This window comes from Rissa tridactyla, chromosome 3 (assembly GCF_028500815.1).
Source record: "Rissa tridactyla isolate bRisTri1 chromosome 3, bRisTri1.patW.cur.20221130, whole genome shotgun sequence".
Lineage (NCBI taxonomy): Eukaryota > Metazoa > Chordata > Aves > Charadriiformes > Laridae > Rissa > Rissa tridactyla.
This window is the reverse complement of record NC_071468.1, coordinates 20,161,880-20,189,022: the sequence shown is the minus strand read 5'-3', so window position 1 is coordinate 20,189,022 and position 27,143 is coordinate 20,161,880. Positions and strand designations below refer to the sequence as shown.

Below are 27,143 nucleotides of genomic sequence, written 5' to 3'. Positions count from 1 at the left end.
ACCTGTCAAACACAAGAAAAACACAACGTCCCGCTTCCAAACCGCGGGGCCCCAATGGAAGCTGAGGTTTTCACAGCCGAGCTGGCTGCAATCGGCCTCCCCTCAACCCCGCTTCAGGCTTTTTACCTCCCGGCCGGCGCTCGGCCAGCCCTTCCCCGGCCGGTGCCAGCGGGGCCGCCCCGGCTTCCCCTGGAGCAGGCCCCAGCTCCGGTCTCCTTCCTCCCGCGGGAAACGACCTTGGCTGGGCCGCGTTGCCCCGGGCCGAGCCCCTCTCCGCCCCGGACATCTCCCGGCCGCCGACCCCGCTCGGCGGCCAACCCCGGGTCCCCTCCCCGGGGTCTCACAGGCGCCGGGCCCGTTCCCTCCGCCCCGCCTCGCTGAGGTAACCCCAGCCTCGGCCACCTCGGTGCTCCCCCTCGCTGAGGTAACTCCCGCCTCAGCCCCCCCTCGCTGAGGTAACCCCCGCCCTGGCCACCATGATGCCCGCCCCCGCTGAGGTAACCCCCGCCCTCACACCAGAGCCGGCTGAGCCCCACCGCCCTCGGGGCCGGCTGGATGCCCACGCCCCTCCCCGGGCCGTGCGGCGCCGCCGGCCCCAGTCACGCTCCCTCCCCCGCCCTCCGCTCCCTGCGTGACCATCTCCCGGGGAGGGGGCGGGAGAAGGCGCTTTCCCCCTACGCTATCCCTCACACCATTTGTGATTGGGCGAGCCGGGTCGCCCATCAACCCAATCCTCAACATCGATTGGCCGGCGGCGGCAGGCCAGGGCGCAGCTCCCGCCCCGCGGGGTGGGGAAGAGGGGGACTGTCCCTCCCCAACACTTCGCGGCAGTGTCCTCAGAAGACTCATTGGGCCGAAGGGGGGGGGGGGCGCTCCGGCGCTGCCGGCAGACCCGCACTCCCATTGGCCGGCCGACGCGCCAATCCGCCGGGACGCGACGTCCCGTTGGTTGGCTGATGGCCCAGGGGGCGGGGCAAGCTCCCCTCCCCTTCACCCCCTCCCTTCTCCCCGGTCCCGCCCTGTGACTAACTCCCGTGTGTGAGTCACGGCGAGGCCCGTCAGCGCCGTTAAATGCCGTGTGCGGGCGGGCGGCGCTGCCTGGGCTGCCCCGGCCCCCTGCGCGCCGGCGGCCGCCTCCCCCGCCTCCTCCTCCCCCGGTACATGGCTGGCGGGCCGTACTTGTCACGCTGTCACATCCTCCCCGCCGGCCGCGGCCACAACTTCCCCCCCAGCTCGGCTGCTGCCGCCGCCCGGGGCCACCCCAGCGGCATGGGATAGAGCACAGCCGCCTCAGCGCCTGGCCTCCGTCGCGCAGCCCGGCGCCCCGCCGCACGCTCGTTTTAAATTAATTCCCCCCCGCCGCCTTTCTCCGGTTTAATTTCCTCACCTGTGTGTGTGTCCCCGCGCCCCCTCTCTCTATTACCCCCCGCCACCTCCCACGCTCCCCTCAACGCCTCCCTCAACGGTCCTGAAGGCGGCGGAGCCCCCCGGAGCGGGTGAGTGCCGGGCACGGCCTTGCCGGCTCTTTTTCTGAGTTGGGGGGGTGACGGTTTAAGGAGGGGGGTGGTGCGGGTCGGGCTGGGGCAGGGGCAGGGGCAGGGCGGCCCCCGGTTGCCCGGGGAAGGCGGCGGTGGCTGGCAAGTGTTTTGAAAGTTGGGGGCTAGTCGCCTCGCAGCGCAGGCTGGCACCGGCCGAGGAGACGCTTTTCCCCCTCAGAGCGGGAAAGAAAGGTGGTGGTGGTGGGGAAACGTGGAAAAAAAAAAAAAACAAAAAACAAAATACAACATATAAAACCCCGGCGTCGTTACCAACTACAAATGCGTGTCATGCTGCCGATGACACATTTTATTGTGATTTTTGTTTTATTTTTTTTCTCCCCCTTCACCCACCTGGTTGAGACAGCAGTTGAGGCTGGGGTGAAGGTGGACACGAGGGTCTCCCAAAACCCACCCGGGTCCAGCCGCTGGGCCAGACCCCTCCAGACCGGGCCCTGGCCACAGTCCCCCCGGGGAAAAAAAAACCAGGGAAACCCAGCTTTCTTGATTTCCAGGTGCACCATCCCTCCTCCCCACCCCGTCATGCCCAGGTATTTCGGTATTACCTGGGCTTGACTTGGTGTGGAAGGAAAATCCATCCATTGTAGGGCGAAGCTGTGGTCCGCAGTGGGGTGTTTTGGTGGCTTGGATTGATACTGGGGGCACTTCATGTAGAACGGTTATGTCTCTATTTCATTGCTATTGATTTTTTTTTTTTCCCCCTCCATAATGTATTTTTAGAAATGTGAATGTAGTGTACGTTCCCATGTGCTGTACATTCAGGGTAGCTAAAATAAAACAGATACATGGAAAACCCCAGCAAGTACAGCAGCATTTCCATACACAGGGTGTCTGAAGCCTTAGTACTTTGCTGGCTTTAGTAATTAATATTAATTGCTCGATCTTTGTAATTCATATCGTATGGAAACTAATTGCTGAATTGAAGGTTTACCAAACCTCACAGCGCTCCAAAATCAGCTTTCTCAGACATCTGAAAAATAAATCTACTGAACTTTTCCTAAGAGGAAAGGCCAGCATCATTATGAGAATCCTCCACAAGAAGTTTCTTTTCTTAAGACAAGCACTCTTCTAAATAAGTAGTAAAGTATGGCTTTAGTTGGTGACTACTTAAGTGTAGTCTCAAGTATGCTTAAGATCAGTGAATTTCTAGAGGAAATGAAGTCTTTAGCAAATCTTGTCTTGCTTCTGTCTATAAAGAGAGGGAGGGAAACAAAAAAAAATCAGCCCTGAGATTGATACCAAGTAGAAAATCACTCCTTATCCCAAGGTGTATCTTGCCCACTGTAACCCACAAACTTCCTTAATGTCGGCTATTTTGCCTTTATGGGGGGGTCCTTGAGATCTTAAATCAATATGAAGTGGGCCTGCTTCTCCTCTGGTAATAGTTTAGCACCAGTGTAACTTCGTTAACTTTAACGGAGTGGATTTGCATTAATGTGAAAAGTAATCAAGAAACCCCTGTTTTCAGAAAGGCCCTTGTAGTAGTGACGTGACGAGCTCCGATGCCTTCTCTCATCAGCCCCGATTACGCCACCCTTACTCACGCTGAGTGGTACTTTACTGCGCAAGTACTCCCTGCGATGCTTGTATGACTACTTGTGTACTACAGCACCAATCTGGGTGAGGTAGAGCGGCGCTTATTTTTTTCGTAACTATTCCCCCCCACCCCCTTCCCTTGAAATAAGAATATATCGGATAACTATTTTTCTTGGGTCATGAAGAAAACTTCTGAGGATTAAATGTAAAGCTGCTCTGTTAAGTGACCGTACCCAAAAAGCCCTGTTTAAGACTTCTGTGCTACCAGTGAAACAGGCAGGTAAGTTTTCTGTGTGTTTAGCTTTCCCTTGTTGCTATGGAAAGTAGGAAAAAGATTGTTGAAAAATTCATTATCTTGTCCTGAAATTCCTCTGTGCCTGAGGGAATCCATACCTACATGCGGTGTTCAAGTTGGGGTGGTTTTTGGTTTGTTTTTTTTTTTTCCCCTCCTTCTCCAGAACCACCCCCCCACCCCCAAACATTCACATCACATTGTTTAAATGTTTGCTATTGAAATCACTGGCAGCAGGATCAGGCCCTCGGTTGTTTTTCTTTAAAGCAGTTGATAATGGCTTGGATGTGATGTTGTAGAAAGATAATATTATCTGGTGTGTCCACAGCTCAGATCCACTGTCTTATTACAATCTCAGAAGAAAGCTCCGTACTAAGCAGCCCGTAAAGAAAATATGTCTAACAAAGCAGAACTGTCTTCTGCCTTTATGTTCTTATTTATAAATGTCTTGAAAGTTTGCTTGATACTCTTTCAGAACAAGACACAATTCTTTCATGTTTGTTTCATGTTTTCACTTCCTTGTATGACTGTGTTCATTGCTAAGCTTTTGTGTCACTGATTGAGATGTTATTGTAATTAACATTAATTATGCAAACTAGATTGTTTTTAGAGGCTCTCCAACTCTGTATTGATACTGTCAACTTGTTTGTTTGTTGAACAAAAATCCACACATTTCACCATTCTCAGAGGAAATAGATTAACCGGTTCCAAATTAATATATGCATGGGAAACCATAGCAAAATTAAGCTCTTTTAGCTCAAACGGCACATTGAATCTTGATGGAGATGGTGAATACAGTACGGTTGGATCTGAAATATCAAGGCAGGGTAAACTGGGGAGCAGGAAAAGGGGACTAGGTACAGCCATTCGGGGAGGGTGTTTACACTGCGGAGTTACACCACATTCTTTCCAGATAGACAGTACTAGATTAATTGGGCCAAATTCTGCAGTCCCTAATTGAGCAAAACTCACACTGAAGTACACTGGAGCCGTCTGCTTGGTTGTGGACTGCTGAATTTGTTTGAGAAATTGAGAAAAAAAATGGCAGCGTTTACTTCATTAATTATTTAGGACATTTTGGATTTTAACTCTGAGAAGGTATCTTCCTTTAATTTGGTTTAGAAGGTGTACAAGGGTGGGGTTTTTTTAAAGAAAAACTTCTCAAAAATATCTTTGAAATATACATCCAGTTATAAAATATTCCCTATAGCAATGATAGCATTTTACAATTTTTTTAAAATGTTAATTATAGTGACATTCACAAAAGTCTCTATGTCTGATTCTGAATCACCCCCTTGAAACACTTCTGAGCTGAGAAGGACTTTAGAATCTCTCCCTAGAAATTGTAATTGTTGCAATATTTATACGTCGTTGCATTGTTGCGTACTCTCAGGAAGAAAAAAAAAAAAAACGGGGTGGGGAGAAGAGTTTACATGAGAATTTGTTGTCACGATATCAAGCCTGAAAATATACGCAGACTGGCAGACTATTCTCTGTCTTAAAAATTAAGTCTCTCTAATTTCCCATTTAAATAAGGAAAATTTGGTTTGCAGTTTGCTTTGGGTAATGAAAGAGAGGGTTTTTTTGTTTCTACTTTCAGTGCAGTGGTCCTCTGGAAAGTTAGAAACAGCGCCCTGGGGCTCAGCGAAGTGGAGGGTGTATAATTATATGGGAAGGCTCCATAGCATCAGTGAATTAGCATTAGCAGCTGAGTGAGTTTGTTAAGCTGTAGAGATGGTATTATGGAAATCAATAAAACGCTGATTTCTTTCTTATTGCAGATTCCATGTTTAAAGGAAAAGATGCTATTTGTTTGTCTGCCTTTCGTGTACGCTTGCCAAACCATTAGTTGATTTGGAAAGGCAGGTTTTTCAGTTCAGACAATAAGTAGTCTGTTTTTTTTTTTTAACTCTTTTAAACCTTTATTTATTAGATTATCTTCCAGAAATCACACTAACATCCTGGCCTGCAAGTGGCTTCAAGTGTGTCTGTCTGTCAGCAGAGACAAGACTGAAGGTCACTTATTTTTCTTATGACATGCTGGTGTGGCATTGTTTATTGTAACCTAAATGCTGTATGTTCCTGACATTCCTGTTTCTGCTTTAAATTAAATTATCTCAAGTGTTTGGAGGGTGCTGATGAGACATACTGAAATCCACAGTAAAAATAAAAAAGAAGTAGTGACCTTAACTGTTTTCAGATATGTGAGTCAGGAAGGCTGATATTAATCACTGTAAGATCTGTAATATGCATTGGCCTTTATTTCTTTGTCTCAAAGCTTCTCCTGCTTTTATACCAGAAAGACAAGTAATCAGATCATTCATCACATTAAGTGCTTGCAGAGAAATGACAGATCGACAGCCTTATGTTGAGCACTGTGCAACACGTATGATACCTTAAGTTCTGATGATCTATATAAAAACATTTTAATTGGGAGGAACAGTAAATGGGAATGGTTGTCTTCGAATCCAAGGACTTTATGGGTTGTTGTTTTTCCTTCTTCCTGATTGAGAATTAAACTTAAGTTCATAATCAAATTATTTTATTTTAGAATATCTGCATGCTACAACCCTTCACAAAATACTCTGACACATTTTATTCGAGCAAAGATACATTAAGAGCTTTGAGGGGAACCGGGCTGCCTTGGTGGATAGCATAACCAATGGTGATCCGGCGGACTTTATGGAACTAGGAAGGTCCAACTCGGCAGCTTCTTCAGGAATGCTGCAGCGAACGTCTGTCTTGTGCCATGCGAGCAGCATGTGTACGGAGCTCGGCTATCGTGAGGCGTGCAGAGCATGTTCTTGTATGAACAGAAAGAGTTCAAAATGCTGGGTTTATGATGCAGGCAACAGTAAAGGTCAGCAACTTGGAAAATTAATAATATGGTTTGTGTTGACATTTCAGAGGGAATTCTGATGGGGGCGTGGTTCCAGTGAATGTAAACTTGCCGGTCCGGCTGCGCAGATAAAATAGGCAGCCTTCCTCTTATCTCTTTGGTAACCCAAACCTTTTTACTGAGAAACTGGCAACATTATGTTTATATTCTCCCTATGCTTTATTGTTTCTGCTAATCTCTAATTAAATAGAGCCAGTGAGGGCCAGCATGGTGCTTTCAGTGCTCAACTACAGCTTAGAAATGACACTCTGCTTTCTAATGATTATGAGCAGGTGAAGTCACAGGAAGGGCCAGGGAGTTGGAGTAATGTAGTATGCAAGTAAATTCGTGATTCTTTAAAATATTTGCCTGTAGTTGTAGTCATCCACAGTACTTCGTATCTCTGGCATCACCACGAGTATCCAGTTAAGGACAGTTTAAGAACACAGAAATGAAAAAAAACCCAGGGATGAAGAGATCTCGTCTGAACCTGAACCAAACCTTTTTAGCTCCTATTATGTGAATTAGGGAGGAAGGTCCCAAGAAATAATGAGGATAAAGTCTTTCATAACTGCAAAATTACAGTAGTGATGGTGACTTTGAAAAAATAGCTTCTAGATAGAGAAGGAATTGTAGTCACTTTGCTGTCTTTTCATAAGCTGTTACTAATGTGGTTAAGCATTAGCTCTGAGGACAAGTGCATTGAGAGCTTGGATTCTTCCTCTTTAAAATGTAAAAGTCTATATTCATATATTTGCTGTGGGGCAAAATAAGACACTGCTTGTTTGATTATCGAAATTCAAAATTATCATTTAAAAAAAAAAACACACCCTGTTTTTTGTTGAAATGAAGTCAGATATTCCTGTGGATGCCTTTTTTACTTTTGGTTATCTTTTTTTAGTTTCCTTTCTTCTAAGTATCTTTTCATTGTCTGCTTTCCTTCTTTCTGTCCTACAGAATTCCTTTTCTGTTGTTGTTTTTGATTCACTCCACTTCTTTCCAGCCAATTTTTTTTCCTCCATTTGTTGTTGTTCTTTCTAGTCTTAATCAACTACCAGTGTTGCTGCTTGCTTATAGAATCACATCAACAGCTCTGAATAACACTGCTCTACACAGAGTACAAATAAATAGCAACTGATCCTTCCTTAAAAAGCTTACAGTGGGAATGTGAAATCTGGGTGGACTGGCATCCAGCTCCTGTTTTCTGTGGCCCACACTTCTCAGTTTTTGGTATGGAGAGCCATTGTGCTGCTGTCATGTAGTACTAAGGCACATGTTGAGGTGCGGGATGCCAGTAATATTTAGTGTCCTCTGCACTTGGCAAGGAAAAGGTTCACCACTGCTGACCTGTAGTCCAAGAGGAAAACGTGAAGGGAGAGCCTGTTGGAGGTGTGACATGACTTGGTGCAGTCATCCAGAAGGAGTCAGGACCACAGCCAGGAATAATACTCAGGTGTCATCAGCTTCAGACACGTGCCCTGTGCTGTAGCAAAGCAGGTTTTTTGCTTCTTCTATGCTTTGTGGAGCTCGGTTCTATTTTTTTTTTTTTGTTCTTCTATTTATTTGGCTGTCTTCTCTGTTTTAGTCGTTTCTCATCTTTAATATGTCATGGCTACTAGTGACCTCTCATCACAGGGATGTTATTAAGACTTAGAGTGTTTTCCCTCATTCTCTGCTGGAATATTTGTCTCTTGCCAAAGAAATTGAGGTCAGAATCAGGGCCTCCTGAATACCATGCACCAAAAAATACATATGTAGGTGTTGAAGGTACCAAAATACTCTTTAAAAAACAAAGACCAAACAAGGTTAGTGAAGTTAAAAAAGCTAATAATTGGTTTGTGATACAATGTGAGAACTAAGGTATAAAGGTTTTCTGTGGTGATGTAAGGGTAAAAGCTGTAGCCTTTTTAAGAGAACCTTTAAACTGTTAAACCTTTTTAAAGCAACGCACCAATCTTTTGCTGAACCTGCTAATTTGAAGGTTTTGGAAGGTAAGTGGCCCTCCTTCCTGTGAGAGGGAACATATCTGATAGTAAAGTTTCTAAACGGAGCTGATATCTCTAGGCCTGGTGATGGTTGTTGCCTGATATCAAGTGAAAGAGTTAGCAGCCAGATATGCAATGGGAAAATGCCCAGGGCACCCTTCCAGCACTCAGCCAATGCAAAAAGGCTGTCTTAACTGCCCTTTGATTTGGAATATTTTAAATTTATTCCCTGTTTTCAGATATTACAGTGAAAATTGTAGGGAAAGGCACTCTGTCTTTCAGATTGGCAGATTTTTGTGGCATTCCTATCTTGGAAAGGCCAAAAGAGGGGAGGAAAAAAAAATCTTGGGTATAGTCTTCTATTCTGTCCCCTGCCATGTTCAAAACCTGATAGTCTTCCCTTGTTCAGAATAAAATATCCATTTCCTTTGCTGTGATAATCCATTGCCCGAATGTCCTGGTAGCAAAATTTGATTGTGGTGTTTGGACACCTAGCATGTCACTCCTATGAAACAACAGTGTTTGAAATGTTATAATCCAAGAAATCCAGAGTTAAAGTGCTTTCAGCAGTGACTAATTGCATGCTAGGGAGTATTACTGTGTCTTCCTGATTTATGTCCCTCATTGGCCAAGACAGACTTGCAGATGAGTTCTTAACATATTATTTAACAAGATGGTAGTGCTTTGTGCTTAAATTGCTTGTTGTTGTTTTTTTTTTTTTATTCTCCCTCCCCAGAGTGGGGTTCAGACCTCCTTATTAGTTTTACGGGAAAGCCACAGATCCAGATTTTTTCTGGAGCTGTTGCAGCATGAGTGAACAACTGTGTAGGGCTTCTTTCAAGAGCTACGAAAGTAGCCTGTGCTCCTTACCCAAGAAAAGTTACGAACCTTTATCATCTCTGGGGCCTTTCTGTGTTTTTTATTTTTCTTTTTTTTTCTTTTTCCTTACCCTTTCTTCCCCACTTGAAACCTGATTCTGAAGGAGTTGGAGCAATTGCCCAGCCTATCTTACATCTTTCAATTCAGAAGAGAGTGGGGTAGGAAAGAAGGTCTTCTGCATCAGACTGCAGATGTTATTTCTAGACCCCTTACCACCCCCAAGTCACACTTCTTCAACCTGAAAAACAGCAGAGAAAAAATCCCCGCTTGAACACTTTTTCTTGTCTTTAACGAGAGATTAAGGAAGAGTCCTTCCTTTACAAAGAGAGGAAGTAGCGTAGCATCTTAGCGCCCTTTAGGAAAGGGTCACCACCATGGGGGTGCTGCTAAGAAAGGTTGCCAAATCCTCCCAGACTCTGCACCAGGCTGTTGTGAAAGGCTCCTATGAAATGAAGAAGCTGTATAGCCAATGTGTGCATGCATATTTCTGAAGGTTATGCTGGATTTTTGCCATGCCACAAAACTGATTAGAATAACTTATAATAAAAAGTGGGGCATGGATTTCAGAAATGGATCATGTGATGGGGGAAGGAGGGAAGTGGGTGGCAGGGAAGGCGAATCTGATGATTTTCCTGGTCAGTGGATATTCTCCAAAGTGTAAATTTTCTACCACTGTCTGTAGGGAGAAGCTACCACCCTTACTTTTGTTGTCAGAGATGACTGCTGTATGCCTGGCTTAATGTATATATTGTGTACTTATGCATTGCTGTTTGTTTATTTACTTGCAGTAAGACTCAGGATGTGCCAGGTGCTTATGGATAATCTCTGCTCCAAGGAATTCAGAAATCTGAGAGAGGCAGAGGAAAGTAAATAGGTGGCAGTTTACAGGGTAGTACTGAGAAACAGAAAGAGATTCATGGGACACAGGGCCCTTGAGAGGAGCGCCAGTATGTGGCAAAGGTGCTGTGCAGGTGAAGTGGGCAGGAGGATATGCGCAGTGGCCTCCATGAAAGAAACAGGCACCGTGCAGACAAGTGCTCTGACTGCCGAGCCTTCTGTCTGTTCTGCATTTATCAGCCATCTAGGCCTAGTGAATGTGTGCATTTGGGTCCCTGGTGTGTCTGGAAAGAAAAGAGGTCCTTTGCTTTGCTTCTGCATTACAAGTCAGTCCTTGGTCAGTTTAGAGCTCCTGACACCTGATCGGTCTCTTGGATGCTTTCCCCTGCATTTGTCATTGCACGATGTGATGGCTGTGTAAGTGGAGTTATTCTGTCATGTTCTATGCAGAGAAATGCTGTGAAAATGAGAAAGCAGGGGAACAAGGCACGTGAGGTGTGCGCATGCAACATGAGGCTTGACAAGACCAGTGAGAAGTAGCATTGGGGTTTTGCACATGCATTCCTTGGGGCACAAAGTGTCATCGTCTTCAGTTCAGTCTTTGCTGCGATTAAGGCCCCGAGCATGTCTGTAACACAAAATGGAAAACAAAAAGCAAATGTTTTCTCTTCAGCCGTCATTCTAGCATTGCTTGTGTGCTTATGAATCATTCCTCCTCCATCTGGAAGGATGAGATGCAGAGCTCTTTTCTAAGGAGGTATCTAACGTACATCCTCATAGCAGCCAGCAATTGGCATGACAAAAGGGTTACAGCTAGTGGCTGGCGCTTTTCCCATCCATCTTGCCACTGGAAACATAATGCTTTTGCAATGTGCTTGTTCTTCAGGCACCAGCGCACAGAGCCAGTCCTCAGGACACGCAAACAGAGCAGTTGCGTGTTGTTCACTTTTGTTTGTGGTGCCTCCTCAGCGGCACAAGAACTGGGAAGTGGTAGTAACAGCGATAAATTGGTTTTCTTTATTAGAGTGTGACATGGAGTGGATGGGGAACAGTGGGGTACTCATGGAACATCCACAGGTGTGGGAAGATGAGCAGCAAGGAATCTAGCACTGCCAGTGTAACATCAAGTGTGGGAGAAGACCTTGTTTTGCATCTAACCTTGTGTGCTTTCCACAGGACAAGGCAAAATTTAGTAGTATTGAGTACACAAGGGAAAAAGCCTGATTTAAAAAAATGTCATAACATTGTTCATGTAAACTGTCTACCTTGTATATATCCTGTCCTTCATTTGATTTGCAAAAAGACCAAGGCCCTGACTCAATTAACTTAGTCTCAAGTGTTCCTGTGATGTCAAGAAAGAATTTTATTGCCCATCACTTTGCAGAGGGGTGTTTAATGTGTTGCCAGAATGGGCAGTATAAAGAAGAGCCCCTTAATCTCAGTACAAATCTATTGTTATCTTTCTCTGTTGCTGAGCATGACTGGAAATGTCCTCGTCTTGCAGCAGTGACCAGCTCAATATGCAGCTCAAACCTAAATGTAGAAGCTGGATGTTCTTCTGCTGACGCTCCTTGAGACACTCTTGAAACTCACCACAAATGCATGCCCATGGGATTGTTTGTGTCTTTGCAGTTCTTTCTTCTGAAGAACAGTTGGAGATGAGGTAGAGGAGAGTTCAGGGTATGCTGCCTGCCCCCAGGGCCTTTGGTGCATTTAATGTGCTGCTGTTTGGACCAGTTGTTCTCGGAGCTGGGACCAGTGGCTCCTTCTGTCTGGGAAGTGCCTGTGCAAACAGGAAAAGCCTCTCCGCTCTGCATTTTAACCAGTGTCTGTTGTGCAAGGCAGGCTCGTTTCTGCTGTTGGAGCTGAGAGTCATCTCTCCATCTTGTGTAGTCCAGCGTAGTCCGGAGGTTTATGGCACTGCTCCTGCAAGACCTCAGCCATCTTGGGTTGGGGTGAGAATGGCAGGGAGGAAATCATCAGTCTGCCTCACCCGAGGGAGTTAAATCCTGCTCTGCTGCATGGAGGATACAGACTTGTGGCCACTGCTGCTAGTGCCTCGTATATGAAGTGAGGAACTTTGGATTTTTTGAAAGGCAGGTTCCTGTCATAGTGTGTGGATGGAGGAACCTCCTTTCTGCTTCTTTGTGATGGGTGGGTTTAAGATGCAGCCCTGTTCTTAACATCCCTTATTAGCTGACTCTAGACAGCGTCATGCTGAGCTTAGGGGTGTGAAGTACTAACTTGTTCCCTAGTGTGCTTTGGGGCTGGGGGAGACGGAGGTGGCTGATGGGGTCTGTAGGCTTTCTGCAGCAGAGTTCCTATGCCCCTTTCCTTTGGAGGCAGGGCACTGTCACTGCAGGTAGGGACTGTGAACCCTCCCACGCTGCTGAAGCTGAACGCTGTGTGAGAGAGATGGTATGTCTGCTCCCTCCCAAAGTGCTTTTGGGAGGATGCTCTGGAGCTGGGATATGAAACGGTATCGTAGAAAGCCACTCTGCCCTGGAGACTGAAGTCCTCCTGCATATTAGGGCTCAGTGCTGGACTTTGTATCTGGGGAGAGGCTTTCTTTCACTATGTCTCAAGCTTCTGCTTTTATCTTTCCTCTGACAATAGCCTGGAGGAGACCCTTCAGGCAGGGATACTTTGTTACTTTCTTTAGCTTTATGATTGCTGTTTATACTATAGTGTAATAAACACAATTAGCATTTCTGGCTTATTTCAGGGTGTGTGCTTGTGTGTGAAAAAGATTTGGGTACATTCATTCTGCCATCTTTCTTACCTGTGCCTGAGATGCTATCTGGTTACGATCTTTCCTGATACATAACAGCTATGGAAAGGAAATAACACTCCCCATGCTCTTGGAAACATTTCAGTAGCTTGACTTTGGTAAGCAGTGCAGCGGTAATAGGGATAAGGGGTGATACGTACAGTGTCTTACTTTGAAAACTTGTTTCTGGATCCTGCAGAGCATGGTCAGCAGGCGGGGGTTGTTCGCATTGCTTTGCCTGCAGTGTCTGCTGGCAACATGCTCCGTGTATATGAATTCATCTCTGCTTTTCTTTGTGTGACAGGTCAGAGTTCAAAGTGTGGGGACCCCCGAGGCAGAAGAATTGCGTTGCTGTGTGTGTTTGTATGTGTACACTCAGCAGGTGTAAGGTGTTCAATATCTTCCAGCCTGAGTCAGCTGTGGGTATTTCCACTTTCCAAGAGGCTGAAGACCAGGTTCTCATGGCCTAAATCCCACCTAAGGCTCTGTGCTTGAAGGCCAGGAGTCAGCTGGAAGCAAATAAAAGATACAGGGACTTAGGTGCAATTTCAGGGCATGTGAATCTGGATCCTTCTGTCCTGCGATACCAGTGTGCCATAGGCATCTAATCTGGGAAGACAGAAGTGAACAGGCCAGGCCAATGACCGTATTTTCACTTTCCAAAGTGTTTCTAGACATACCGAACTGGACTCCCCACCTCTAACCTATGTCCAATTTGAATTCTCAAGCTAATCCCATCAGTGTTAGGTAGAGCAAAGAACCTGATCCAAGCAGTGTTTCTTATTCCTGGAAAGGTCCTGACATCTCACAGCATTTACCTTCTGGAGGGTAACTGGGATGGGGGAGAAGCCTGGAGCTATGCTGGTGCATGTGTTGTTTTCTGGCCGTGGAGTTTTTTGCTGTTGTTTTTGTGGGTTCTTTTTCCCTCTTGGAAAGTGTGAAGGCTGGCATTGAACCCATAGCCTAGAAGGACTAGGCAATGCTGTGTTACCTGTCAGCAGCAGATAGATCTGGTGTTGAATGAGGGAGATGCTGGGGCTCTCAGACAAGGGATGCTAAGGGTGCTTGGCTCTGGGGGAACTGAGCCCTCCCAGGTTTGCTTGTGGCCATAAAGAGTGTGATCTCTCACTGTGTTAGCCCTGGTAATCTCTGACTATCAATCATCCCCTTCTTGTTTGGAAGAACTTTGACTTAATAATAATGAGAGATACATCAGCTTGAGTAATTTCTGTTTGAAGATACTAAGCTCTGTGAATACTGAGGAATATCACATCCTAAACTTTTGAGCGGTTCTAACTGTAATGCAGTGCTGTTCTTGGAATGATTTGTTTCAACTATAGGGCCAGTTTAAATAGAGCTATTTAAGTATATGTTGCTGTTCCTCGTACATCAAAAAGTGAAGTTCAGTGAATAATGAGTTATCATGGGGCACCACAATGAGATAAGAACTCATCATAGCTTTGCAATAAATGGCAATGTCGTTAGAGGAAAAAAGGCTTTTTGTATATAAGCTTAATTGGAAAAGCCAGAAATCTTGAGTGGAGATTTTTAGCGTGCTGACCAACTGGAATATATTGTAATAAGAGCAAATTTCTGTGTGCAGAGGGTGTCCAAGATTTTGATTGCTGCGTGAGCCACATGGCTGTAGGATATTTTCCTATGTGTGCCTTTTATATAGATAAGTGACAGTACCTGATTTCTGGTCCTGGAGGGGAAATGTAGTACCTTATTATTGAACAGCTTTCCAAGATGCAGCAGTTGTCATTAAAACTCAGCAGTGGACAATGGAGCTGTATTTGGCAGGTGTGGACTTTTTTTTTTTTTTTAAACTTCTAATGGCAATGACTTGCAGTTCCGTCATGCTGTAGTTTTAAACTGTGCAAGGCAGTTTGACTCGTTCATGTTCGCATTCAGGTCTTTAATGAGCATGCAGAAGCACCTGGTTTCTGGGATTGTTGATCATACAGACCGGAGGTGGGGACGACCAGCCCTGGTGTACAGGGGTATTAGGCACTGGCTCTTTCACTGAGTTTTGTAACAAAGCCGCTATGCTCGAATTTCCCTATCCACAGAATGTGGGTCCATCCTGCAGTTTATAAAGAATTTTTAGAGGAATGATGTGCAAGATCCATGCCACTTTTCTTCCCTTTGTGGTGCTTACTTTAACTTATTGCTTTTAGTAAGTAGAATCATTGTACCGCTGTGGTCTCGGTGATAGTTAGCAGGACACCGCGATCTGCCCATCTGCAACAGCTCTGCTGGAAAGGTCTAATCTGCAGGAGCCCTTGTTTGCTCTTAAGGATGAAATGCAATTGAGCATCTGGTGAAGTCTGCTCTATGGTAGAAATTAACTATAAATATATACCTGGGGATTTTGTAATCGTTAGGCTTAAATTGATTATTTCCTACCCATTTTACAACTCCTAAAAACTGCTTTTTCTTCTTTCATAAGAAAAATATTGGTTTGGTGGGCAAAGGCTATGCTACAGGTAAGATGTGGCAACAATAATGCATGAGGAGCGGTGTGAGGAAAAAGACAGCTTCCTGTTCTGCGTCGTTTCTGATTTATTTTTTTTTCCTTCCTAATTATGTGGAGTTGGAAGAATGAGCTGGTAGGATATGAATGTTGCCATCCCATAATAAGAGTTGTGGTCATGGGTGCCATGCAGGCATGAAGCTTCAAGAGACTGTGATGTGTTTTGAGGATGTATTCCACAGACCAGGAATAATTTGGGCCTGCACATGGCTTTCTCAGGTAGAAAGTAAGCTAAGGGAATGTCTGCAAAGCTAGTGCCCAAAGCTGGAATTGTGCTCCCTGTTCCAGTTAAACCAATACATAAACAAACCAGTTCACTTGATGTTCCCATTAATTTGGACTGCTTACCTTTCCAGTTTTTCCAGCTTGTGATTTGAGCAGAATGAGCCAGTAGGAAAAATGACAGTCTGGAACTGGCTTGACTTGCCTTTGTCCCCAGAAAGCCAGTTCCTTTTCTACCACCAAAATAGGGACAGGCTTTAGCAGCTATTGTTCAGGACACCTGAGACTCCACAGCAAAATCATCTGCCACTGCCTAGAAAAGGGACAGCAAAAGAAAACTTGCAATCCTTTGCCAGCTCCTTCTGCGCCTCTCTACCTACTAAGGCTTTTCTCCACTGTACAAATGGCGTAGCAGCTGCGGCTTGAAAATCCCTGGGGCTTTCCCCTCACCGTGGGGTATTTAACTGTATCCAGCCCTGGCACCTTGACAAGCACAGGCAGCAGAAGCTGTGTGTGGGGCCAGTGTCACGTCTGCCGAGCACGCTGCTCCTGACAGCCGTGCTCCGCCTGCGTCTCCTTCCAACATGGCCACAGCTCACGAAGCAGGACAGCTCATGGAAAGACAAGTTGCGCTGTTGTTCTGACTCAAGGCCTTCAGGCCTGCGATGACCTTGAGCTTCTTGTCCTTGAAGATACCAGGGAGTAGCATGAATAAAAGCCTTTCCTTTTTAACGGAGAACCAAACACTTGGGTTACTGAGGGATCTCTAGGACTTGTTGCAGTGGGTTTTCGCACTCTGCATGTGTTTGTCAGAGGGGGCATGGTAGAGAGGAGGAGACTGAGTACTCGGTACAACATTTAATTTGATTGCGTAACTCCACCACAGCATGCTCATGATGTGCGTTTCTGACTTAATCAAGAACCACCAAAGGTGCAAAGCCCCCTCCATGTCCTCCTTGTTCCAGGAAGTCCTGACAAGCTTCTGGCTAAACAATCAACAAGTCCACAGAGAGTCCCTTTGGTGTTTTGATGCCTGTGGAAAGAGAAGCTGGCGGTAAGAGTCATTTTCTGGCTTCTGTTGCTGACTGTGACAAAAAGAAGTCAGCTTTGTTGACTTGGAACAACGCCGAGGCTGTGTGCCGGCTGGAGAATGCAAGCAGTGGTCTGTCTTTCCCTCATGCCTTGGGTCTTTTGAAAGAGGTTTCTTTGGTATCAAAAGCATACCCTAACCTTCCATGGGATCTCCTGGTTGAATTCAGAGGTCCGTAGCTAAGCCCTGAGGCCTGCTATCAATATTTATATAGCTCTGCATGGGGCACCATTATAGATTTTGATGTATTCTCACCCATCAGTAAGGACTCAATGCTTTTGTATGCTGCCTGTGTATCAGTGGATACAGCTGGTATGCTCACCTACCAAAAGTGTTTCTTTTGCTTCCTTGATATTGCTAGAAGCCATTCTCAAGTATGTTATGCCAGACAAAATAAAATGAAACCTATGAATCTCAGAAACTTGGAATCTTGATGAAGACCAAGTAGGGAAATTGTATCTTTGGCAGCATCAAGGCGCTCTGACACAAAAGATCACAGCAGTGATCCATGTCTCTTGAGACTCTGGAGATCAGGGGCTGGATTTCTCTTCTTATACTGAAGGTTGTCAACTTCTGAACAAAAGAAAGGGGAGGGGGAAGGAAGAAAGAAAGAAGTATGAGTTGGTTTCATTGGAAAAAGAAAAAGGGATATGCTGAAAACCTATAACTGAATTGGCTTGAGCTTATAATCAAAACTCTTGCAGTAATTGGCTGTGATCTACTATAATGTTCACACATTGCACTGGGGTGGGTTTTTTGTTAGCTGCTGGCTTGCCTTATAGTCTTGTGTGTGCACAAAGAGGAGGGAATACCGTGTCAGGTGGCAAGAGGAAGGAAACAATCTCCCATGTGTGCATCTAAGGGACTGATATTCAATGACTGGAGTTGGGAGTAAACCATGTCTTAGACCAGGGAAAAAAAATAAACTGAGTAAATGAAGCCACTGGAGTTGTTTAGTGTGCAGAACAGAGCCTGGCAGAGGAGATGCTGGCTGCAGCATTGCACATCTTCCTGGCCTGAGTGATGTTGTGTCAGGGAATTGGAGAGGCTGAAATCCTCTGTGTTGATTCTGAATCTGGCATATGTGATAATCGAGATTTACCGTAGGCTCCAGTGGGAGAAATGGAGAGGACTGCAAACTCCCAGAAGGTCGTTTGAATGCTGTGTGTACTTGCATGAGGAATACCACCTGGGAAAGGGATATTCCTCCTTCGTTAGAAGGAACTAGAGATCAGCTGAGACCGTTTGCTCTAGCATTACATAGTAGTGTAGAACTCAGTCATGGGATTTTAATTTTTGAATAGTTAGCAAATTGGGGAGTTGTAATAGAAGTCATTAGAGCCGTGATTAACTGTGTTGCTTTTGATTTTTGTGGCTGAACCAGAAATGTGTGTTGGTTTGAACTGAAAGATGAAAAATTTCTTTTGCTAACATGAAAATTTAAGGTTTTGGGTAATCCTAAAACCAAGTATGTTGGATTGTCTAAACTCCTTTAGGTTAAAGAGTAAGTGATTGAAGACAGTTTTCTAGTTTTAGAGAAATAGGAATCTTAAGGGCTGTTCCTTTAATTCAGATTGAGTTCGGTCCTCCTGAATTTTGCTGAACATAAAGTGGGACAGATTCACCTGCAGAGGGAGAGGGAGCTGTAGTCCCCCCAGCTGCTCACAGCAGAATCTAGCTTCTAGCAGCTGGAATGTCTCCTGTATCACAAGGGTGTAATCACAACTGTTCCGCTCCCTTATTCAGAGTGGTGCTGTGCACACTCTTGAACTACTTCTTCAGACCAAAAATCTTCCCAGCATCTATAACAGATAAAACTGAAAGTCACAGTGAGAAATAGAGCTGGTTTGGTTTTTTGGTTGTGTTCCCCACCCCCCCACACCCCCCTGCTGGTTTGGTTTTTTGGTTGTGTCCCCCCACCCCCAAAGAGCAGTATGCGTGTGGTAGACAAGTGAAAATGGTTCCTTAATGAAAAAGCAGTAAAAGAGCTGAAGAGCACAGCTAACCAAAGGTCAAACCGTGTAGACCGAATGCAGACAGAGGCTAAACCTATTTGCAATACATACAGAGAGTGCAGTATAAGATGAAGGTGGCCCTCCCAAGGAATATTACCATGCATAGATAATACGTATATTTGTAGATAATATATGCAATCATACATTCTGAAAGCCTGTCATCAGAACAAATTGCCAAGCACAGAGTGCACACAGGAGTTCAAAAAGACGTAGCTCGAGAACATAATACCAAGATCACCACAGAAACAGTGTTCCTTGAGGGTCACTTTGTTTAAAGCAACCCTTTAAGGGTCTACAATGCACTGGCAAGCAAATGCAAAGGAAGTGAATTTACAAATAGGTGCTGGAGGTACAGTGGAAATTCAAGCTTAAAGGATTGGTGCCAGCCTTATAAAACCAAAAAAACAAACCCCCTCAGCTTCACCTGCTCGGGCACAAGATCAGACCATGTGGCAAACCCCATGTCTGTATAAAGTTTGATATTATTCAGTAGTGCTTTGCTGTGTAACAGAAAGTCTCATGAGCCGGACTGGAAACACTCTGCAAACACAGTTTTACAAATGTATGCGCTGAACAGTGTTTTTAAAGAATACAAGAGGCGTTTCAAGGAAGAGCGGATTAAGTTGTGAGAGATACTGATGCAGGTCCTTGCACCCCAACAGTGTGTATGATCCGTGTTGCATCCCCCTTGTGCCTGAGACACGAAGCAAAAGGTGAAAGTGTTAAAAATAAGTGTTGCTGATTCAATGTAGTTATCGACCCAAGTTATTAGCGTATGGTTCTGGTTTAAAGAAATAAATGCTATTTTGAACCGTTGTCCGTACATTGAAGGTCTAAATGAGGCCATCTTGAGGACTCGTTACCCCTATGTGGTTACATGAGGAAGGTACAGATATGAGAAGACTTCCAAAAGAGGAAATCATGTCTAGACTTCAAAATGCCAGTTCTCAGTTTTGTTTTAGGTGGTGATATCCTGTCTGGTATCTTTGAGCCTGTATGGAGGAGAAAGAAATGACTGAGAGAAGGAAACAGTCAATAACATGAGGACATGCCATGTATAATTTCAGAGTAAAAGTTACCAAACTTTCATATTGAAAATTGTCACCAGCCCTCAAAATTTGTCACAGGCAGTGTGTATTTTATTGTTTTATAGTGTATCAATTTAATACCAGCAGTGATGAAAAGTGATTTTCTGAAGGTGATCTGCAAGGTCTTGACTAACTTGCATCCTGTAGCCAACATGCTTTATTCATACGTTTTATGCTAAAGGTTAAATATTTTGTCGTCTTTCATGTTTTAGCTGTCTTGGGGGTTGGGATGGATGTGCTGCTTCCCAGCTTTCTTTTATAGGTGACTCGATAAACGTAAATATAGAACATTGGACCTAAGGAGTTAAGTTCACTATTTCTGGTAGTTCAAATTAAGTTCCCCCAGTTTTGCATTTTTTCAGTGTGTACTGTGCCACTGATGTTGGGGGGAGTGGATGTCAAACTCAGTAGTTCCCTAAATGAGGAGGAAAACAATTATTTATGTTGTTTGTGGTTAACCTACAGAGCAGTATTAATGGTCTGTAAAACCTCCTCAGATAGTTGACTCAATAGAAACTTTGGATAAACTATTTAAACTTGAAAGAGAAGTTCCATGAGAAGATGCGATAAGATGGAGTTAAAATCATCAGGAGAGGGAGTTGGTGTGTATATGAAGATCCTCTTGTGATGCATTTGTGGGAAGTAAGAAGGCAGAGGAGTGTGCATTTAGGTGCTGAGGGGAAGAAGCCATTAAGTGGAACCAAAAAATCTTCATCACAGTTACTTCTTTCAGTGGCAGTCCATCCTTGGTGGCAAATACTGGAAACTTCACTTGAGGTACAAATAATTGCATTTTGTATTCCTTAAATTCAAATACACTAAAGTGTTCTTCCAGGCAGAAGTGATAGTATAACACTTAAAACTTCAAATGGATCCTTACAGCTATTGAGGTAGTTGTATTTGTAATGTGTAAAAGCTGTGCTTGAAAACGGGACTTGATGCTGTCATGTATCTTCTATCCCTTCCCATCTGCACATATTCACTCACAAATAAAGTCTGCCCCTTTACAGGGAATAATATAAGCGAACAAATGTTACAAAAAAGTCAGACTTGCTAGGATTTCTTTTTTCTTTTTTTTTTTTATTTGGACTGTTAATATGTTTTAGCATATTTTCATATAGCAAATTTTAATTAAGTAATTTTACTTAACGCTGACCTGGGGCTTTCCTAGTCTTAGAAGAGGAAGGCAATGCAGTTACTCTGAAAACTTAAATAGTCCTAGTAAAACTTCACTATTTCTTCTATGCTGTGAAGCATTCAAATTTTCACCTTGGTCCTTTTATTGATGGACAGGCATTGTTTTTCAGTTACTTAATTGTGTAAGCTTCTTTGTAGGGATTTTAAGAACATCCCAAGCTTTCTTTTACTCCGTTATGTTTTCATTATTATTTTCATCCGTGCTGTGATAGCTCTTGCAGGAGAACTATCAGTGTTTCCCTTTCTCTCCTTTGCAGTTTCTCAGAGAAGACGGAGCGTTGCATTTCTTGTTGTTTTTACTTCTGGTATTGCAGTGGAAAATAAGAGCAAGTCGTTTTCCCCCCCGCATTTGTGTGCGCCCACAAATAGACACACGTGCACACTCTTTCTCTCCCACATGTGCCTGCAGACACACACAAGGAGTTTGTTCTTGCTTGTGCACAGCCAAAAGAGGCCGAACACGGCTGTCTTCAGCTCAGTGGAAATTGGCACCATCCCATCTCCAGTAAACAACAGCCTGACGTCAGCTCATGCCGCGGTGATAGCAGTAGAACTTGAGAGATTTTTCAACCGGCCAAGCTGTTGAAAGGCTATCGCTGGGTTTGATAATCTCTGGCTGCACTTGAGAGGAATTGGTGCAAAGGTGGGGGGAGGAATGGTCGGTTAATGACAGAAATAATAGAGCAATTCCTGATAACTTCATATGGGGTGAGGAGGTGATTTTTAAGTCTTCCACCGAAGGGTATTTTGATTCCCACCTTGGCAGCTGCAGTCTTTCTCTCCAGTGTTATTCCAGGTTCTGAAATCCTGGCTGCTCTGTAGAATTCACTTTCGTTCCGTGTTGGAAGTCGGAGAACAATTAAAGTGCCGTATAACAGTCAATCAAGCAGATGATGAAATTTGACTTTTCTATTGTGTTGAATTAAGCACTTTCATTATGAATTTAATTCCTGATGTTTGCTTTATTCGGTGTAGATATAGTTCAAACAACTGAGCCTGGCAACGCTAAGCTTTTTACTGGTTTCTGTATATTCGATTTCTGTTACTGGGATGTAAGTACAGAAGTTGTTGAGGCCCCAAATTGCAACCACAACACCCAGAAAAGGCTTACTTGAAACATACTTGGTTATTTATCATTATCGAATTAGGCTGGAATAAAGGCACTGTTTTGTGGTGCTGGTTTCAGATCGGGCTTTTAGAAAAGGAGCAATTTTCCTGCAATGCTACAAACGCCTTGACTGCAAAGTTAGCGAAGCCTCTGTTGCGTTTCTGAAACAGAGCCACTGTGACTTAAATTTAATAACAGATGGTTCTCCTCATAACCCGACAGTTGAAAGAGACTTTTCTATTGTTCAGTACTACCACTGAAAACACATTTCCATTATGAACTTACAGTACTGTTATGCCAAAACCAACAGTTAAAAATGAATGGTTTGCTCTGGTAACAGGACAAAACAAACATGAGAATCATTGTGTTGTGTGACAGAAAATCAGAATATTAAAGTAAAAAATAGTTGATAAGCCTACCAGAATAATTATTTGATGGGCTGTTCTTGAATGAATGACACTTGCAAGGAAATATTTCAGAAATATAAAGAGTAGTGCATCGACTTCTGCTTTGTTTCTTGTACTGCTGCAAAGATAGCAAAAAGTTCATATTCCATCTAGGTCCTGTCACAAGGGATTTACAGAGTTTTGTGAAATCCTGCAAGGGAATGTGAATAACTGCCAATATTAACATTTTCTAATGTACAAATTTTTACATCTGCTTTTAGGGTATATTCAGACTAGGTTAATCATAAAATCTGCCTGAGTAGGGAGGGACAAGAATGCAAGAGGGAAAGAAAAATTGGACTTTTCCTAGGATGGTATCTGTCCTGCTAGTAGCTTTTGAACATTTTGACCAAATCTGATGGAGATGCACAAGTCTCAAAGATTCACGACTTCTGTAAAACTGGTCAAGAAAGCGAGGATCTGTCTGAGCCCGTGCTTCTCAATGAATTCATCGAGATCAAAAGCAAGCGTGGGATAGATGTGTGCATCTCGTTAAGAGAACGATACAATTGGGATTGCTGATCTTGCAGAGGGGAAGGAAAGGGTGAACAGCAGCTCTTTCAAAACCAGGAAAGTCCTGACTCGCTGCGAGTCTGTCCTTGGAGATTCGTGTGGCTGCTTGACATCCTGCTCCCCAGAGGGGCTGGCATGTGGCAGGGCCTGACCGTTCTTGATTTATAAGAAAAGCCCCGGACTGTTTTAGAAAAGACCAGGAGCCAAGCCGTCAGAAAGCTTATGCTTGAGAGCTTGCAGTAACACGAGGGTTGACAGCTCAGGTAAGGAAACTTGCTCAAGAGGAATTGGCTGGAGCAAAACTTTCCAAATTCTCAGGCTAAATAGCCAGGCTGGTCATAAGCGAGCTGATGACTGGCTGTGGGCAAAATGGGAGCTCTGCTGCAGCGCGGGAGACGTGTGAGGTGGGTGATGAGGCCCCTGGAGCCGCCTCAGTGTGGCCAGGTGACCTTTCCCCAGCTGCAGACTTCTTACACTTCAGGGCCCATGGGGCAACTCCAGCATCACAACTTTGGCCCCATGCAAATGTGAACTGGCTGGCGTGCAGGAGAAAGGCAGGCCTCTTCGGTTGTCCTTCCCAGGCAGGTATGACACAGGCTGGGCAGTGTTACCTGCATACAAACTTTGGAGCAGGTTGCCTAAGCTTTAGGTCTGTTTATTATCTCTTTCCTTCTCTGTGTTCTGGTGGACGCCTGCTAGACTGTCAGTGTCTTCCCTACAGCCTGCCTCCTTTTCCGGGGTCTGGCTTGTGCATGGGGAGGGTGAAATTGTGACTTGTAGGACTGTTGAAACTCTTACAGCAGACTTAGCTGAGCAGGGATCCTATCCTAGGTCACTTCAGCAGTACTGTGTGTTATGTGGGGCTTGACACAGCCCCCAGCAGAACTTCCCCTTCCCAAAACTGTACCAGTGACTAGCAAAGGCAGTTAATCTCTCAGCTGCAGCCTCGCTGAAGATCTGTTATGCCATGAGTGGGAGGAGACGTGCAGTAGGAAAGTTCCTTTATGTTCCCTTTTTTTTTTTTTTTGCCTTCCTTTACTGTCTCTCATCTTGTCTAACCTGCCTGCTACTGCTCTAAGTAGGGAGATGAGCTGGTGGGAAAGGCCTGGGCACTTTGCCTCTACATCCAAGTGGGTAACATTTGCATTTGCTGCCAATGGTAAGAGTTAGCCAGAACTCCTCACGCTAGCCTTGACCTAAACCACAACCCAGAGACATGTTGTAGCATGTTTCCTCTTGCTGGGAACCTGCAGAATGGCCTTTTGGATAGCCAGTCCTGCTTGGCTCTTTTCTTCATGTAACAAAGTTTACTTGAATGGCTGTTGAGGTTATGGTTCACTTTGTATTGAGCAAAGCATTAAATTTAGCTTTAATGTGGCCAGGGATCTGATAACATGGAATTTTGAACCAGTTGCAAAAAAATCTTGAATTTGCTTTTGGTTTTACGGAGATAGTCCTAAAAAGGTTCCCAAATAGGCTGGTCTGTTATCAAGGTGCAATTTTGGTATGATTTTGTCATGTTATCTTAAAAGGAATTATCCTTCCTCAAAGGTTCAGCAAAACCTTGTGGTCAGCCCCTAATGTTGCAAGGCTTCTAAAGAAATGATGCTGGGTACTTCTCTGATTATTGTTTGATCCTTGCAGGTTGATTTTTTTAAATATTTCCATGTTAACATCAGGGGCCAAAAACCAAAAGAAAAAGAGTGAAGCTGAAGTTGTTATTTAATCACTTCTCAGTACTTGGCAACACTGCATGTTCCTGCCTTTACCTCTTTGTGCTTCTATAACAGTTACAGCTTTTCTGATTAGTAAAGAATGATTGTAAGGATGGCTTCTCCCCATACTTGATCACAATGTGAGATGGGAGAAGACTGCACAAACAGCTCTGGACAAGACTGAGGGAGGGAGATTTCTTACCAGCATTTACCACTGGAGCTTTGCTGCTTTATAAGGCAAGAGCTGCTCCCTGACCTGTTCTGTGTCTGCTACAGCAGGCACATCAGCGAGTTTAATGAGGTGAAGGACCATCTAAACTCAAAAACCCAAAAACAGTTCCCAGGTTTGGTTTCATACCTTGGCAGGGTCCTCACAGCTTACTGTCGTAAAGTCTGGGTTTCCAACAGAAGGAGACCGGCAAGAGCAAAAAAGAAGGGAGCCACAGTGATCCTGCTTCATAGCTTAGAGATAGCCACCATGGCCTGTTCCTCCCTTTGTTTTGTTTTGTTTTTTTCTTTAATTATTATTTTATTTCCCCCCAGTGGACGCAGGGTCCTATGGAGCATGTGATGCCTTCACATCCCCTCCCTTGCTCATGTCTCGCTGAACAGAAGACCAGTCCCCCCCAGAATGATCCCCAAATACCCCACAGCCTTTTCCTCAGGCTGGAAAGCTTCTCTTTCTTTTTAAGGGTAGTATCAAGCACACAAAACTTACTGATTTCTTCTTGTTGACAATGCTGTGAAAGCCCAACAGGGACGAAGAGCCAGAGGGTGGGGTAATGATGAGCAGGAGGAATCAGAGTTTTATGGATCTACACTGAGCAAAACGTATTTGTGTGCTATTTGGACAGTCAGGTAAAGGGGACGGCCCTACGTTCAGCTCCATAGTACTGCTGCTCCCTGATGAAGCTCCCTGGTTTTACCTGTGCAAATGCCTTGTGGGTTTTACTTCACCCTGATTAAAACAGTATGGTTAAAAAAACCAAAACTAACCCAAAAAAAGGTCTTGCAACTGCAATGCCTGTTTCTACCACTAAACGCTCAATTTTTTCATTACTACAATAATGTGTTGTATTAAAATGGCTGAAGACCTTCTTTAATTATAACACTGATTTTATTTTTCTTTTTGGTAGCAATAATAGTCAAGCAATGGCATGCCGACAAAGACAGCTTTGAATGAGCAGCAGTCCCAAGGGGCGCCATCCTGCTCTCTCCCCTCAGCCCCATCTCCCAATTCTTGACAAAGAAAACAAGTTGCTACCTCTTCAAGACCATTTTTTATTTTCTTGTCCTTTCTGCTGGTGACAGGCGTAAGTGTTAGTAACATCTGCTTGGCCGGAGCTCGCTTCCTCCTGCAGCGCTGGTGTCGGGCAGGGCTGCGTGGAGGAGGCTGGAGCTGTGGATGCCCCGTGCCAAGCACCCAGTGTGGCTTTGCCAACCAAAGGCTTGGGCAGAGCTGCGTCCGCGATAGCAGCAGCACAGGCTCAGCACGATGGGCAGGGCTTTGCTTATCTCGTGCTAGCTTCATAGGCACTAACTCTCACAAGCGGCAGGCCTTGGGTTTTTTTCTTTTTGAATAATGAACGCTATTTTAAGCAAAATAGCCAAGGGGGATAAACAGATCAGCATGTGAATCTGAAAACATTTTCTATTAGCTTTGACTTAGAAAGTTACTATAAATGACAGATATTACAGAGAACACACTTCTTTCACAATCCATTTCTTAACTTGTTTCTGTCTTTTCAACAACGTTTTGTGAGTCACTAGTTTTTCGTTTTTTCTTTGCTCTGTCAGGTTTCCTTGATGGTGGCAGTATTTTCCAGAGCAACTAGGAGGGAAGATGTATTTGTATATATTTTAACAGGGTCATGACATCTGTAAAGTCACAAGAAAATGAGCAGACTGTAAAGACAGATGCAGAGCCTGCTTTATTTATTTTGTAGTTGTTTGCTCCAGAGTTGGCTAGGTTTCCCTTTCTATGGAAGGGACAAAAAGTATTTTGGATTGTTTTGCGTTTTTAAAGTAAGACATAGGTTTCTCTGCTGCCTTCTAAGACTGGTTCATTGTTTACTTTTAATTTTTTCATCAAATTAAGGAAAACCAACAACGCCACCTCAAGGAATAAGTGGAGATTTGGTCAATTTCATATCACATGTGAAGTCAATGGAAAAAAAAAATTTTACTCTTAGATGTACATTTATCTCAGACTTGTCATTTCCTAACAAGTAGTGATCTTACTGCTCGTTCTTAGGTTGTACAGTGCCTGTGACATACAGAGGAAACATAGGCAGTAATGAGATGCTGTGCTTCACATCCATTTTTTGGGGGAGGGTGGGGAGTTCCTGAGGTTATTTTATATGCAATTTCCTAATGTGAGAAGTTTTAAAGACTCTTGTAATGATTTATTTGGAGACTTTCTTCTAACAACATCTTCTAACAAGAGGCAGCCTGAAGTTGGACTGTCTTGTACTTCACTC

The 27,143-nt window shown here is 44.3% G+C and overlaps 1 protein-coding gene across 6 annotated transcripts in view; it reads left to right on the top strand.

Annotated features, from left to right (window-relative positions):
• Positions 1–1,031: 1,031 nt before the first annotated feature.
• SERTAD2 (SERTA domain containing 2) overlaps positions 1,032–27,143 on the top strand; it is an 83,103-nt gene continuing 56,991 nt past the window's right edge. The window contains exons 1-3 of one of the 6 annotated variants that reach the window (XM_054195238.1): positions 1,032–1,496; positions 3,025–3,176; positions 3,278–3,372. Coding sequence is in view for 2 of the 6 variants with exons in the window: in XM_054195235.1 (XP_054051210.1) it covers positions 3,145–3,176 (32 nt within the window). In the remaining 4 variants the exon portion in view is untranslated. Of the gene's footprint in view, positions 1,497–3,024; positions 3,182–3,277; positions 3,373–27,143 lie in introns of all 6 variants that reach the window. The other 5 variants (XM_054195237.1, XM_054195235.1, XM_054195233.1 and 2 more) reach the window with 5 other exon arrangements.